This window comes from Protopterus annectens, chromosome 1.part1 (genome assembly GCF_019279795.1).
Source record: "Protopterus annectens isolate FY-2018-M chromosome 1.part1, PAN1.0, whole genome shotgun sequence".
NCBI classification, from domain to species: Eukaryota; Metazoa; Chordata; order Ceratodontiformes; family Protopteridae; genus Protopterus; species Protopterus annectens.
In genome coordinates, this window is record NC_056726.1 from 790651117 (window position 1) to 790667489 (window position 16373).

Here is a 16373-nt window from a genome sequence, read left to right on the forward strand (position 1 = left end):
CTCTTTTAGGTCTAATGTTACCAGCCAAGCATTCTTGCCCAGCATGGGCAGAAGCTGCTGCAAAGTTAGCATTTTGAATTTTGGAAAGTCCAGGAATGTATACAAAATTGATAAATACAGTATTGGGGTCCAGGCCTTGTCCTTTCTGGGTACCAAGAACAGTCTTGAGTAAAAACCTTGTCCTTTTTCCTGTTCTGGTACTGGATGAATAGCCCCCATATCCATGAGGGACGTAACTTGTTTCTGTGCCTCTGCCCATTGATTTTTTGGCAGGTCCGGCCAACCGTTTGCCATTGGCAGAGTATGGAAATGGAATCTGTATCCCTGTGATACTATGTTTAGCACCCACTTGTCCTGGGTTATTAACTGCCAATTTCGAGCAAAAAGTGCTAATTTTCCCCCTAAGGGTGCTGACAAAAGATAAGTGCTTGGTGATGGCAGAGGGAAGTCATTGGGTCTGTTTTCTATAGGGTTGCGTTTTATCTCCTCCAGATTTGGAGGTAGAAGCACCCCATTGCTTTGACCTGTAGGAATCTTGTGTCTGGTATCTAGAACCTTTAGAACATCTGGATTTGCCCCTTTGAGCTCTGTTGGACACCGGAAAGGACCAATTTTTTGTAGGCCAGTGTCTACTGAATCTTGGTGGCTGTACTTGTAAGAAATCTTTTACAGTTTACAGAGACTTAGCTTTGTCTTCCATTTTCTTTAAAACCTCTTCTGCCTTAATACCAAACAGAGTATCATGCTGTAAAGGTGCATCCAGTAATTTTAGCTTTAACATGATCAGGCAAATTCTGCTCTTTTAGCCAGGCATGTCTCCTAACCACAGATCCAGTAACTGCAGCCCTGCAGGAAGCCTCTAAGGAATTAAAACCACATTGCAAAGTATGCTTTCCAACTTGTTCGGCTGCATGCAGTAAGTCCTGCAATTCTTAATTTTCTGCACATTCAGAAATCAACATCATATTTTTTGTTTCATCAATCCCATATGTTGTTGATACTGGAGCATATGAAACTGGCAGTTTAAGGCCCTAATTGCCAAGGTTGCAGATGTATAAACTTTCTTTCCCCATCTATCCAGTGCCCTTGAATCTCTGTCAGAGGGGGTAGGATTTTTTGCTGTTAAGGCCTTAATTCCCTTTGGTCCCTGTGAAATAGTTTAGGGTCAGCAGCAGGGTTTCTAAATAAAAATTTGTGTGAGTCAAGGACCCTGTAATATCTGTCAGGCTTGCTGGGAGCCGGAGGTATGGAGTCAGGAGTCAAGCTTGACTCAGAAAACACATCATCCACAATGTCTAAAACAGGGGGTATGGCTAATGGCCTGTGCTGAGGGAGAAGGAGGAAATCCCTGAGCCTCTTTTTTGATTCTGAGAAATCTTGACCCTCCCAGTGAAAATGCTCCCTCAAAGTATGCAAGGTTTCTCCAAATGAATAATCCTCAGGAGGTGATGCAGATGGGATAGATTCCTCTGCATCAGAATCCTCATAGGGAGGAATAGATAATTCCTGATCAGAGAGGAATCAGAATAAATAGAAACCTGATCTGAAGATTCATAATCAGTGTCTTGCCTAGACCTCTTATCAGGAGGGGGTTGGGAACCCCTGATCAAGGTAATTAGGTCTTCAGCCATTTTGATCATCTGTTTTTTAAACATAGAGGTCTGTGCACGTGGCTCATGCGTCGGTTTTTTAGTTTTAGAAGTTGCTTTTGTCTTTGGTTTTGCAGCTGTCGTTGGTTTTATATAAAAATGTTGAGGCCTGAATACACCCTCAGAAGCCGGTGCCTGCTCAGCAGCTCTGGACCCATTTGAGGGAGAAACATCCGTGGGTACAATACTCGCGGCATGCCAGATTCCACATGATTCTCGGTAGGGGACTGCGACTTAAAGATAGCGGGTATCAGGGGCTGTGAAAGTGCCTCACTGAGTACCGGTGAACCGGCGGCTGGCTTAGGAGAAGCTTTGTCATCAGTTTTGAACCTCAACGGTCTTCTCTGTCCTTTTTCTTTGCGTTTTTTGTGTACTCCGGTAATCGGATTGCTATCCAATGACATTTCAGGGTAATTAAATCTGTTTCCAAAATATTTTGAGGCAAAAATATACTGACGCTTAATAGTGTGTTGGTTAAATCTAGCACAAAACCGACAGCCAGGCACGTTGTGATCAGGGCCTCGGCAAGGAATACAGTATAAATGGAAATCCTTACGAGGTATTTGCTTCCCACAAGTAATACAATTATTAACTTTTTCTGACATCGGACTGGAGCAAGAAAAAAGTTTCCCCAACGGGGTACTTAGCTTTAGTGAAGACTTCGGTTCTGAAACTCGAATTCGAAAATTTCAGGAGTCGGCCGACCAGCACTTGCGAACTGCTTCAGCTTCGGGCACCGCGTGGCAAGAAAGACTGAAGAAAATGGTGTCAGCTGCTTGTTTTATACCCCTGACGACCTGACGTCATGGAAGAGGAGACAGCAACTGATGCAGGACCCAAGACTTTGGAATTCAGGCCGACTTGAGGGCAACCTGCCAGCAGATTACCCAAATGTAATGACTGCAACAGTGAAACATGAAGAACATCAGTTTGTTACAGATTTTTTTTTTTTTTTTTTTTTTTTGCTAAAGTGTGAGGAAACTCTGACATTTGCTTGGAATGATATTTATACAACCATATGTCTCAGCTTCGAATTCCTGTTGGGTCATGGATGACAGTGTAATAAACTAAGAATACTAACTGGGGCACTTTAAGATGTTAAGGTAGGCATGGCAGATGGCTAGACTCTCTAATATTGGTGACTGCTAAAAACTGTCTGGCTATTACTGCATGAATGTAAGCACAGATCTGAAAAGTATGAGTGTGAGGAGGAACGGGGGAAATTCCCATCTGTGCTTGATAGCAGCAGCCTCCAGAGAAGGAGGAATAGCAAGGGAGAGAAAAGATCCCCAGACATGGAAGAAGTTTGTTTGTTTGTTTGTCGTTCAGCTTTTTCCCGGTAAGGGGTCGCCACAGCGGAACTCCGGTCCGCTAATGATTGGCAGTAGATTTTTATGAAATGCCGAGGTGCCAGCTCGACGCCCAACCTTCAACTAAAGCACGCCCATTGACACACACATGTCTTTCGAACGAGACCCAACCGCGGGGAGGACATGCAGACTCCACACAGAAGGCACTCCCAAGCCAAGCCGAGAATCGAATGGGAGAACCTCTTTCTGTGAGGTAACAACATGGAAGAAGTACTGTACATTAATACCAAGACAGACTTATGGAGTGAATTGAGAGGGAGGGGACTTGGGGGATGTTCTTCTCCCATACTTAGCAGGAGACCACTACTTTTCTCTCACTCCCTCCACCGTAACACCCTCTTACGAACCTACCTTTTGCCATGCGTGCTTACCACTGTACATGAGTATTAGCCTAATTACTACAACTACCTTCACATGATTTAATCTTGACCCATTACCAATGACTATTTATCATCCTCTGGTTTATCTTACCAACTACTCTTTATTTCCCATCTTAATACTATAAAGCCCTCCTTTCTCTTTCATCACTTCTTGATCTTGCCTATAAACCATTCCCTCCTCCTTTTAACTTTCTCTACTATTATCGCTCTGCAAATAAGTACATACATACAGCTGATTAAACAATGCATGTTTGTTGCAGTATTACTTGGATAACCTCACTGTATCTAAATTATGTTTGATACCTTTATTAACTTTGTAACCCAGGCTCAGCTTACAGCTGGTCAGACGTTGATCTGTGCTCTACCCCAATAAACAAATAAAATACAATGTTTTAAGTGTACGTTTGAATTTGTGTGTTGTTCTGGATGGGGAATCTGAGGAACAAGTGAATACAACGTGGGTAACATGTAGGGGCTTTATAACTGCTATGAAAGAAGGAAATGTGAGTAGAAATGAACACAATAAGAAAAAAGGTGGTAAAAGGTGAAGAATAGCTATAGTAGTAGGAAGGGAGAGGTGAATTCAAGGCAAAGTGAAAATGGCATTATAGGACTGTGGATTAATTTGCCTACAAGTGGGTGGCTGGAATATAATGGTCTGAGCAAGCTAATCATGACAGATAAGGTTTGGCTGCATGCAGAGAGATGCAGAATGGATATATTAGCATTAGAAGAGATGTATTTTGTGAGACAAAAACATCAGAAGTTAAACAGAGAAGGTTATTTAGCAATAGTTTGCACTGGCTTAGGAGGGGACAAAGAGGATAGGTACTGCAGGATTAGTGAACAGGGGACTGATGATTAAGGTAGAAGAGATGAGGAAGGATGAAAAAGGATACATGGCAGGAATCATAAGCTGAATTCAGGAGAGGAAATTGACAGTGTCTGCAGTATATATACCTCCAAAAATGAAAGAGGCAGTAATTAGTGCAACTTTATCTAAAATAGTTTTGTTTCAAGAGGAGATAACACTGGCATTATGCGACTGAGAGCACTGTCACAAGGAAGTGTGATATTAGTAGAGGGCCTATGTCATGCAGGGTATATAAGAGGGGAGGTTTCTAGTATATGCTATGGGTTGATGGAGCTACATGATGTAGGGGGCCAGAGGGTGAACTAAGATAGAGATACAGATTTAAGGTGAATGAGTATATGAGAAAAAAGGAATGGGGTAGAAGGAGATGGAGGATGGGACCAATCCAAGAGATGGAAGACTGGCACAACAAAATAAGGACAGTAAAAGAAAAAGAAAAAGTAAGTAAGAGAAATTAAAATGGAACTGCAGAAAGGTTTTGGAAGGCAATTGTTTTTTTTAAGCAATCAGGTATGGAACATTTGTACTTCAAAGTTGTGCCCAGAGAAACAAAGGCTTTAGCTATGTATCTAAGGGAAGAGGAACTGAGAGGGGAGTATTTAAACTGAAAAAAAGGGGGACAAGGGAGGGAAAAATGAACATCACTGGCAGACATATTGAGGAATTCTAGGCCTTTTGTAAAAAGTTTTATTATGAGGAAAAAGTGTAATGTAGAAGAAAAAAATAGTGAGGGATACCCGATGAAGGGACTTAAACCTTCCAGAGCTACTGGAAGAATGGAGGATAAGTTTAGAAAGCGGAATGACAAGAAAGGAAAAAGATGAAGCATGGAAGAATATGGTGAACAATAAATTTCCAGGGGAAAGATGGAATCCTGACCAGGGGTACATTGATTGTCTAAAGATAGAGTCTCAGAGATCTAGATGGGTTTCTACAATATGTTACAGGGGAGTTCACCCCAAGTATCCAAGAAAGAGGCTATTGTATCAGTGATATTAAAAAAATGAGAAGGACCTAGAGATGCCATCCTCCTGCAGAACCAGGATTATAAGGCTTTTGCTGTAGTAATAGCTAATAGGGTGGCAAAGGGACTAGTGTAGGCTTGTGGAGGATGTGGGGAAGGACAGCAAATAATATAATATGGGCATTATTTGCACTGCAAAATCCACAACTGATGCAGAGGGATCGGATATTATCTCTGAATGCCGAGGAGGCATTTAATAAAGTAAGGTGGAAGTATTTATTTGAGTTAACACAATGGTATAGATTTCATGACAAGGTAACAGAAGTACTGGAAAGAATGTTATGTTGGATCTAGGGTAGTACAGAAGTGAGAGATCACCTCTGGGAAAACTTTAGCTTGTTCAGGGGAGCAAGGCAGGGCTACTCTTTGTCCTTATTACTATCTGCATTTCATTCAGAACCATCGGCAATACAAATTCATAATTCAGACATCAGGAACTATGAGTGAGGAGGAAGTTCAAGAAAGATGATGTCATTTGCTACTCTGGAGATGCTCACAGCAGGATATGCATAGGCAATGGGGAGTACTGACTGTGTTTGGTCAGAGATCTGGGTACAAGATAAATCAATAAAAGTTGCAGGCTTTGGCAAAAACGCAGAGCTCCAGGGTAGATTAAAAAAGGAATTTGACTACTTATGGATGCATTAGGTGATTAGCTACTTGGGTATGCAGTTGGGGGAGACAGTTGAAGTGACCTTTCAAAGACTAGGATACTGCATTAGAGGAAGTCAGAATGTTAAGTAACAGATGGAGGGTACATCCTGTTGCATAAGGTCAGAGGGTGCAGATATTGCAATCATTTGTCCTGCCACAATTTTTGTACCAAGGGCAGTTGTTCTGGTGGATGCCACATGCAAATTCCCTAAAGAAGGTGAAGCAGGGGATGGCTCAGTTTCTTTGGGATAATGAGAAGCCTAGACATATGGAAATATGTGGAGTTACTTAATGAAAGAGGGAGACTGGGAGTCCCACGAATGAAAACATAATTACAGGCATGTAGATAGCCTTTGTTTTTGAGGGGACGTAGTACAAATTATAAGGGTGAGTGGAAGAAGATAGTTTAGGAAGTTAATGTTGACTTCAGTAATGAGGAGGACCTTGTGAAAGTCTGGATGAAGACCCCATGGGGAGACTTACAACCAACTATGCTATTGGAGCTGTAAGGTGCTTGGCAGGGGTGATTTCTGAAGGGAACAACTGAAGATTGGTGGCAAGAAATGTTGCCAATTGAAGGAAGGAGGACAGCTCAGGAAGCAGAAAATGTTTTGTGGAGATCAAAGAGAAGGCAGACAGGGATTAGATATTGGAAACACTCACTAGTGGGAGACAGCCCTAAGTTTGTGGATAATGGTAAAAGAGGGATACAAGTTAGATGATAATCTGAGATGGGACTACATGGCAGTAGGAAGTGTACTGAAGAAGCTGAAATGGGGGATGGAATTAGAGTCTCTAACAGCAGATCTTATCAAGGTAGTGATGGAGGGTAGGAATGCGTCATGAATTAGGACAGTGTTTTCATGGGCCTGTAAGATCTTTGATCCAATGATGGAGACTATAGTGCGAAAAGTGAAGGAATTACAGGAAAGGGAAATAGAAAAGACAGGGATGGTGGAAGAATGGTCTCAAATGCTCTGGATCTCTAGATATATAATCAAAGTGAGTCAGAATCTTAGTATGGGATTGTACGGAGCGCCTTCTGTGTGGAGTCTGCATGTCCTCCCCACGGTTGAGTGGCGTTCGAAAGACATGTGTGAATGGGCGTGCCTTCGTTGAAGGTTGGATATCGGGCTGGCACCTCAGCACCGTAAAAATCTACTGCCAATCATTAGCGGACCAGAGTTCTACTGTGGTGACCCCTAACCAGGAAAAGCCGAAAGAAGGACAAACAAACATACAGGTATTTTTATACACTTAGGAAGATAGCCAGAATGTGCACTTGGGTGAAAAGCCAGTGCTAGAATTGTAATCAGGATCAGCCAAGTACATATCTGACAAAAGTTTATGGGGCATACAAAGCTGGTGAATAAAATCTTTAATGAGGAGATACTTATCACAAAAATGTTGTTTAGGTTGTTGTGGATTATACTGGAAGTAGAAAAGCAGGAAACTAAGTGGTACGGAGGTGTGAAAGTTCATTTGAGAGTTATAGAGAAGGAGGAGCTTAGACGGCCTAAGGACAGAAGGCAAAGATTTATGCTGAAGTGGTTGTAGTGGTTGTAATTCCTGTGGGACGAAGGTTAAAGAGGTAGGATGATGACCTACTGCTGTTACGCAGTGGCTTAGGCTGCAAATCAAGGTAATCCTTCTTCCTTTATAAATATGTTCTTTCTTGATATTCTGGCATCAGTTTATTGAAAATAAGAGTATTAAACCACTAAATTCTCTTTTATGTAGTTTTGATAATAGTCAAGATGGTTGTTTATACACTCATTAAGACAGTTTATAGAAAACAAAATGAGAGCATCAGTCAACCTAGAGATTGAATCTAAACCTAGTTTGATTCAGCTTTTTATTAGGTGTCTTGAAAAGACAGATAATCAAAAATTAAGTATTTCACCTATCTATAAGATACTAAGAGAAGACATTCTAAAGTTTTTTGGAATTACTATGTAAAGATTAATGGAAAACAAATATCTGATGAATCCAAAAAATTGTTATGGAATTCTACGCATGGTACCTCTTCATTATATTGGAGATTGTATACATGGAAATTTATGAATAGGAGTTTCTATACTCCACATAAAATAAATCTTCAAAAACAGCGAAAGTAAATGTTGGAAATGTGATCAATTACTAGACGCCAACTGGGTTCACATGTTCATTGAATGTAGAAATGTTGTTCGATACTGGAAATACTTCAGATATTTTGTAAATGCTTTATGGTCTGATAACGGTCATATTTCTAACTCACTAATCCTATTCAATGTTCCTATACCTAATGTAATACCTAAATTTCAGATTCAGTTACTCTGGTCAATTTTTGCAATTGCCAGAAAAGTTATTACTTTGAACTGGAAAAGTAAACAAGATTTGATATTTAAAGATTTTATTAATTTAGCAAAAGTTATTTTGTAAAAAAGAACTGCAAACCATTTGTTATACAACTTATAACATTACTCATAAAAAACAGCATGGCAAAAATTGGGAAACCTTTTGAACAAATACTGATAACTTCTCATGGATAAAATGACTGTTTATCATGGATGAATGTTGTTGTTGTTTGCCTTTCGGCTTTGCCCAGTTAGGGGTTGCCACAGCGGAACTCCGGTCCGCTAATGATTGGCAGTAGATTTTTATGAGTGCCGAGGTGCCAGCCCGATGCACAACCTTTAACGAAGGCATGCCCATTTACGCATGTCTTTCGAACGCCACTCGACCGCGGGGAGGACATGCAGACTGCACACAGAAGGCACTCCAGCCGAGAATCGAACGTTATCATGGATGAATGTAAATATCGTAAACAGTTTGTTATTGTTTTACTGTACCTGTTATATGTACATTTCCATATGTTTATAATGAAAACAAAATAAAAATGTTTTTGAAAAAAATAAATATGTTCTTTGTTTATTGACATTAAATTAATTGATAATGTTGGGGAAAGGGAAAAAAAGAAAAAGGGGAGAGAAGATATAAGCTTAGAAAAACTTTAACAAGTAAACAGCTTATTTAATGAAGATAAGAATGAATTGGAGACTGTGGTTTTCAAAACAAAAGTGAAGTGAGAAACTGTATAAATGGAAAGCCATAAGCTTTTATGTAAATATTAATGTCTATTAAAATATTCAAAATGTAAACTGAAACACTGATTTCTAAGCTTTTGCATTGGGTTGCCTTGCATGTACTTCTGGAAAAATGGACACTGGACTTTTAGCTAACATCTAAACTTAAGTGAGCAACTGCCACAGCCTAAAAGGAAAGGCACAAAGTTTTGTGAATATGTTTTTCTACAAATAAAGCTGTTCTGTTTCAATAAAAATGTATGCCTTACAAACCTGGATACTTAAGTATTTTAATATGCTAGTTGTATGTTGCTTCTTTTATATAAAACACCGGATTCAGGACAAGTTAGAGGATACAGCCTCAAAGTCACCATTACCACTACTAAGAAGATGTGAAAAGTAAAGCCAAACAAACTGACATAATTACTGACTTTACAACTACGTTATTAAACATTAATGATTTCTTCATTTTACTTGCATGTGTTAGAGATTTTTAGATGTAGTGTTTTCTAGGTTTGTAGGGTGGTGGTTCTAACTTTATAAACATAACCGGCATTAATTACTTGCACCTTCACACTGTAAAAGCTTCTTTCTCAGCAAGCAGTAAAATGAGTACTGTAAAACAATGTTTAACTTTAATAAGAAGAAAGCTAGCATTCAAAATGACAGTTACTACGAGGAAGTTGTTCTTTTAATGTTGCTACTCCTTCATTATGCCTTTGATCCTGAAGCTATACAATGTTCCACATGCAGCCACTATGAGTTCCTCATGCAAGACATTTAGGTTAACATCTCTAAGGAGATGGAGACTGACAAACTGTATACTTACATTAAGGGTTATTTGGCCATCTGTGAAAGTCCACAGTCTTTTTTTAGTGCTTTTACAGTCACTGGCCAAAGTCTGCAATTTCACTTCAGCTAAAAGCAGCTGCCTTCTGCAACGCCAGTAATTCATGAGTAGCTCTTTAAATTCATGTCCGTCTTGATAAGCAATATTTTCAAACTCCTCAGTGTAAGATTCAACATTTTCTAACCAAGAACCCGGCTCAAACATTTTTAATTCTTCCTTAGTGAATGGAACACTTTCTGGGTCAGGTGGAATCTCTGGATAAAGTCGTTCAGAACATGCCACAGCTGTTGTCACTCCAGTGGATTCTTTCTCTCCTGAAGCCATTCCTTGCAACATACTGTATGGCTTTGCTAACACTGGCTGCTCATGGATATCCCCTCTTTCACTGTGAATGGAAAAATGAGTAAGAGGCAGCTCTCCTACAGAAAGGACAGCAGGCCTCCTGATACTGCTTTTCATTTCTAACTCTTTATCTTCCACAACATTAGCCATCTGGTGAAAGGATGGAGCTGTAGGCTGCATAAGAATGCTAGCATCATGTAAATGTTTATAATTAGCTGTTTCTACAGAGCTGTAAAGTGCTTCGGTTTTAGCCAGGTTTTCGTTTTCATTATCTAGGTTTTGGCTTTCTGCTGCACATTCCTCAAAGTGAGGAGAATCTGAACTGTGACAGTGGCTCTCGTGTAGCTGTTTAGCGTCACTGCATACAATCTTTGGCTGCTGTGTATCAGCACCATTACATACATCCTCCACTAGTGATGAAGAGGTGAATGGCACAGCACACGCTTCAATTACATCTTTACTGGCAACCTGATCACTCAGCAAAATCTTTTTCAAACGATGAGGCTCCAATGCCTGCTCTGCATCAGCAAAACTGCTCGCAACACATACTGGCAAAGTGTCTGATGGCACGTTTGACGTTTCAATGCATTTACTATCAAACTCATCACTCAAGGGAATTTCTGTAAACTGGTTATCACCTACTGCATTTTGTTCATATGTCAAAACATTTAACTGCTCTGTATTTTCACAGCTATCATGATCAGTTTCTAATAACTGCGAAATTGACTGCAAATCAGATAGTTTGTGTACATGATCAGTTGCATCCTGATAATTCAGGGGAGTCTCTATAATTTCCTGAAGCTCCTGTATCTGCTGTCCAAATGATGGTAGGACTTCTTTTGGTTGCAGTTCCTTCTTACTGGAGTCTGACATAGGCTCCCCATGTTCCCTGGGTACCACAGGAAGGAGGTTTGCATCCAGAAACGATTTGTCATGTTTTGTCTTGAGGTCTTCTTTACATTTCTTTTTTTCCTGAAATACATACACAAAAACATTCATAGAAGTTACAAATATTAAACAACAATATCATTCAAATTCCAGAACATCACTTTTGCCGCAACTAAACGTGGAGCATAACTAGTCCATAAAATGTCTATGAAACAGGCAGTAATCACCATTCATTAACCAACATGAAAAAATAGCTATGAAGAATGCACAAGCTGAAAAGTTAAAGGGAATACATACAACAACCTTTAGCAAAAGTAGAAAGAAAGTAAATAAAATAACTATTCATAATAAACTAAATCAGCAGCTAGATCCTGCTAGTAGATTCAGCATCACTTATTTAAACCATTAATCCTTACTAATACATTTAAAGGGCATTTCATCACATTACAACTCAAAGACATATAAGCAATGTAACAGTTTTATTTCATGTCAGTAATAAATCAATGAACTAAAAATGGAACAATGACAATGTTTATTGAAATTGTGCTGGGGAAAAATGTACAGCTGTCTATGATTTACCTGCAAAATACTGTTTTAATCATTTTTATAATGTTATAGATTATGTGCAACTGTACACAGTGGCTTTCTTATACCTTATGAAAGGTGGGTGCAGGACCAGCTGAGAAACAAAAGAGAATACCCATTTAAGAAAGCTAGAATGATGTTCAGGTATATTTAATTTTCTGGCTGAAAGTTCATTGTAACAACATTGAAAGTGGCAATGTTTGTAGTGGACAGCAAAATGGTACACTGGGTAGTATTACTGCCTCAGAGCAAGGAGGTCTCTGGTTCATTTCTTGGTTGGGGTGCCTTCTATGTACAGTCTGCATATCTTCCCCTGTGCTTTCATGGGTTTTCTCAAGGTAGTACCCTTTTCGTCAAGCAAACCAAAGATATGCAGCAGGTAGACTGGAGACTTCTAAAACTGCCCACAGGTGTGTATGCGTGCATAAGTTATACCAAAGGAAGGTCTGGCAATCTACTTCCATTTTCCCCTTGTCTACTAAAGTCCTTGGATGGCAGTGGCTATTCATGGGGTCGTTAAAGGAGTTATCTGTGACTTCTAAGCATGGATGAATGGAATGTTGGTAGCAATGATGGTGGGACAGTCAAAGTACCAGCAAACGAAAAAACTACTCTTGCCTGTTCTACACAAGCTACATCTCTCCTACTGAGGTCACCATGTGTGCACACAAATACCCTATATGATGCAGGTGTAGAAGTGATATCAGCATTGCAGCCCCAGTGTTCAAACCAGTACTGAAAGTAACAAGAGCATCTGTCACACAACCTCCTTAGCATGACACAGCAGAAGGCAATACAGACTTTCAGAGAACATTTTACCAATGAGCAGCAGTTTTTCAAAGCCATCTCACTTCCAAATTAATGGTGTGTGTGTGTGTGTGTGTGTGTGTGTGTGTGTGTGTGTGTGTGTCACAGAGAGAGACAGAGATAGGAGACTGTGTGTGTGGGTTAGTTAACCAACTGCATGTTCTCATTAAAGGAAAAACTATTAACAATTTACAAATGTTACTCCTCCTAATGTGCATTTTATTCAGTATGCTCATTCCCATTTATTACCATCAACAGAGACATTTACTATGGGGAAAAGGAAAAACTGCTGAGAATGGCTGTGGTCTGCAGATGTTTAATGTGTCACTTATACAGTTCTGCATTTCACAGTGCAGAATGTGCAGTTTCCAAGAAAAGCAAGACAAAATGCTTCCATCATTACACATTTGGACAACAAGTAAATTCAATGGCTTTGACAGTAGCATTTGGTGTATATCCAAGAAAGACCCAGAAAAGATCCATGTAATATCTTACACTTCTTGTGGTGGTGACTCCTTAAGGAAATAACAGTGTTTCAACTACATTGCTTCTGAATGACAATAAATTGAGCTTTTTATTACTTACTGGTAAATTTAGGCCAATAAAGCCAAACCTGACTAACTGCACACAAGCCATATTCCACCTTTTTCTAAACTCACCAGTACAGCATAAGTAGATTAGTTGGTCATACTACAGAAATACAGAGATTAACACCATGCCTCGTCTCCATAAACATTAAGGTGCCTACAAAATATCCCAAAAAACATCCAAACCAAAGGGTAAAAAGATCACAGTAACAAACCATTCAACAAAAATTCCAAGAAAAAAAAACAGCTAAGCTAGAGTCTTCACTGTGTAACACATTAAATTTTTATAATGAAGGCCCATGGAATATATGCAAATGTCTTTTCTTTGAACAATGGTGCATCCTTAAGGAGTCATTTGCATATATCCCATAACAAAATCTAAATACTAATATAATGTCAATGTCATTCTAGACATAATACGCACATAACAAGGTCAGTTAGTCAATAATAACCAAGTTAAGTGTGTGCTTTATATATATATATATATTATATATATATATATATATATATATACATATACACACATACACATATATATATATATATATATATATATATATATATATATATATATATATATATATATACACGTATTATATAAATAATCTCGAAATGCTGAAATACCGAATTTCAGCATTCCAAGACCACTCACAATCATGAATCACACAATCACAAACATACATACACCATATAACGAACACACACCATTCCACCCACAGCACACAAACCTCACAACCCAACACTACATATAAGCAAGGGGGGTCAAGCCCCCCCACGCCCCCACCTCCCCTACTTATATATACCAACTCTGAGATCACACATAACATAAAAAAAAAAAAACTCACACCATGGCATGCTCCACTCGCTCGCACACAAATACACATCACACATACACAAACATCAACAAATCCAACACTCATACTTACACCTCCCTACCCTTACCCACACATACGATGTATAAAAACACACACAAACACTCACTCACCTGCAATTTCAGGCACCATAACACTACACGCAATGTACCGGAAATGCATAAGTGCGGATTCAAGATATTCGAATTCGCTCTTATGCACTTTCGGCATTCTAAATTTTCAGCTTCATGGTCTCGGAATGCTGAAATTCGGTATTTCAGCATTTCGAGATGAAGTGAAACTATATATGTATACTACATATGTATATATGGTTGTCTGATGAAGTGAGGTGGAAACAAAAACGTACTGCTGAGTTTCTCAAGCGTTAATATTCTGTTTGTTGCATTATTAAATATTCGAACCTTCAACTGCAGCTTTATTTCCTCATAGTGCTGTTACAGTGGTTTTGGTCTTTTTTGGCACTATATTCCATTTGTTTGGTGTATATATACATATATATATATATATATATATATATATATATATATATATATATATGTGTGTGTATATATCTCAAATGGAATCTTGATGGCTGGCTGAGATCACAGTGACTGAAACCCACCCAACTGTGGCTACTAATCACTTGAGAAGCTGCATGATTATCAAAGACTCTACAAACCACCAGAGGAACTGCATACCAAAAGCACAACACCTGAGCAAGCTGTCCGCAGTGTATGGCTGCCATGGCATGGAAACCTCAACCTTGTAGGAGGAATCCCTCTTTGGAAGCAGTAGCTAATGTATAAATTAACAACTGGAATGGTCCATGTCTCTCCCTACCCCACTACACATGGTTCCTACAGCTGCTTGTTGTGACTTGATAGTTGGGCATCCCTATGCAAGCCCCTCACCAGCATACATAGCATCCTGCTGTGGTGGAATTCTTATCAACAATGGCCTCTGCTCCTTGACCTATGCACTGTAGTACAACATGTGGATAGTACAACATTATCCCCTAGATACCCAAATATCTGGTGACACTGTAAAATTCTGACAAGATCCATATTCATAGCATGAGACAACAGTAGCATGTGCTTGATATGGCATTCAGCCAGCTGCTCTGAAATATAGATCGTTACCACGTAACAAGCGACCTGACCTTAGGATGCTGCATAAAAGCAGCCGTGCAACAAGTGTAAGCTATTTCAAGGTAAGAGAACTCTAATATAATGAAAAGTACTCTATATACTTACTAAGCATAACACACACACACACACACACACACACACACACACACACATAGTAACAATAGCAGAAAGGTGTACCAAATGCTACACTGAAATGAGACAGAGTGGTGTACAAAAAAAAAAAAAAAACAGAAATAAATAACGGAAAGAGGGAACATGGAGACAGAAAATAGTTATAGGGTGGAATACAGTACTGGTTTAGTACTGGGAGAAAAACAGTTCTACTGTTGTGCTCTGCCACAAGACACACATCTTGAATATTTTCACAGAGATTTTCTGTCACTGTGCAACAGCCCGTGGAAATTACATTGGTTCCCATCCTTTAAATAGCATAATCTCTGCCACAAGGCACACATCTGTGAATATTTTCACTGATATTTTCTGTCATTGTGTAATAGCCTATGGAAATCACATTGGTATCTGTCCATTAAACAGAATGTGCTCTGTCACAGGAAACACATCTGTGAATATTTTAACTGAGAGTTTCTGTCATTATGCAACACCCTGCAGACATTACATCAGCCCCATCCTTTAAACAGTATGAGCTTTGGGCACACATCTGTAAATTATTTCACAGAGATTTTCTGTCATTTTGCAATAGTCTGTGAAATTACAATGGTCCCTGTTCCTTAAACAGCATGAGCTCTGTCACAAGGCACACATCTTCAAATGTTTTCACTGAGATTTTCTGCCACTGTGCAGTGTAAGCAAGTTTAATATGAAGAACCTTTCTGTGCATTAACTAACTAGTCAGATATGTGCCAGCCCTGTGCTGGAACGTAGCTGTGACATTCCCCCCAAAGTAGCAATCCTTAACTCTAAAGACCACTTATCAAGCTGTCCACTGTACTTTCTCTTGCCAGTCAGATTACACTACATGTGCCAGTTACTTCATCCCCCTAGCTTCTCGGTGTCCATATTCAGTACATGAAAGAAACCTGCTGCACTTTGTGTCTACTTGGAATTGCTCAACACTGGCTATAAAAGTGATTGTTTTCTGAAATAAGTGGACTGAGGGTGGGAGGCCTGCTACTGTTGGCTTCAGTTCACTCCCCTGACCTATCTCCTATTCCCACCTACTCCACCTTCCTCTGTCATTATACTTCCCACATACTCTTTTCACCCATGACACCCATTCCCTAAATTTCACCAAATAATTTTATTATATTATAAACAGTCTCGCTTCTATTCACATATTTT

General features: G+C 39.4%; 1 protein-coding gene across 2 annotated transcripts in view; it reads right to left on the minus strand.

Annotated features, from left to right (window-relative positions):
- The window catches only part of EPG5 (ectopic P-granules autophagy protein 5 homolog), a 2535958-nt gene that overhangs the window by 2490558 nt on the left and 29027 nt on the right, over positions 1-16373 (minus strand). For both annotated transcript variants that reach the window (XM_044078183.1, XR_006365599.1), the window contains exon 2: positions 9846-11180. In XM_044078183.1, coding sequence (XP_043934118.1) covers positions 9846-11180 — 1335 coding nt within the window. The remainder of the gene's footprint in view (positions 1-9845; positions 11181-16373) is intronic.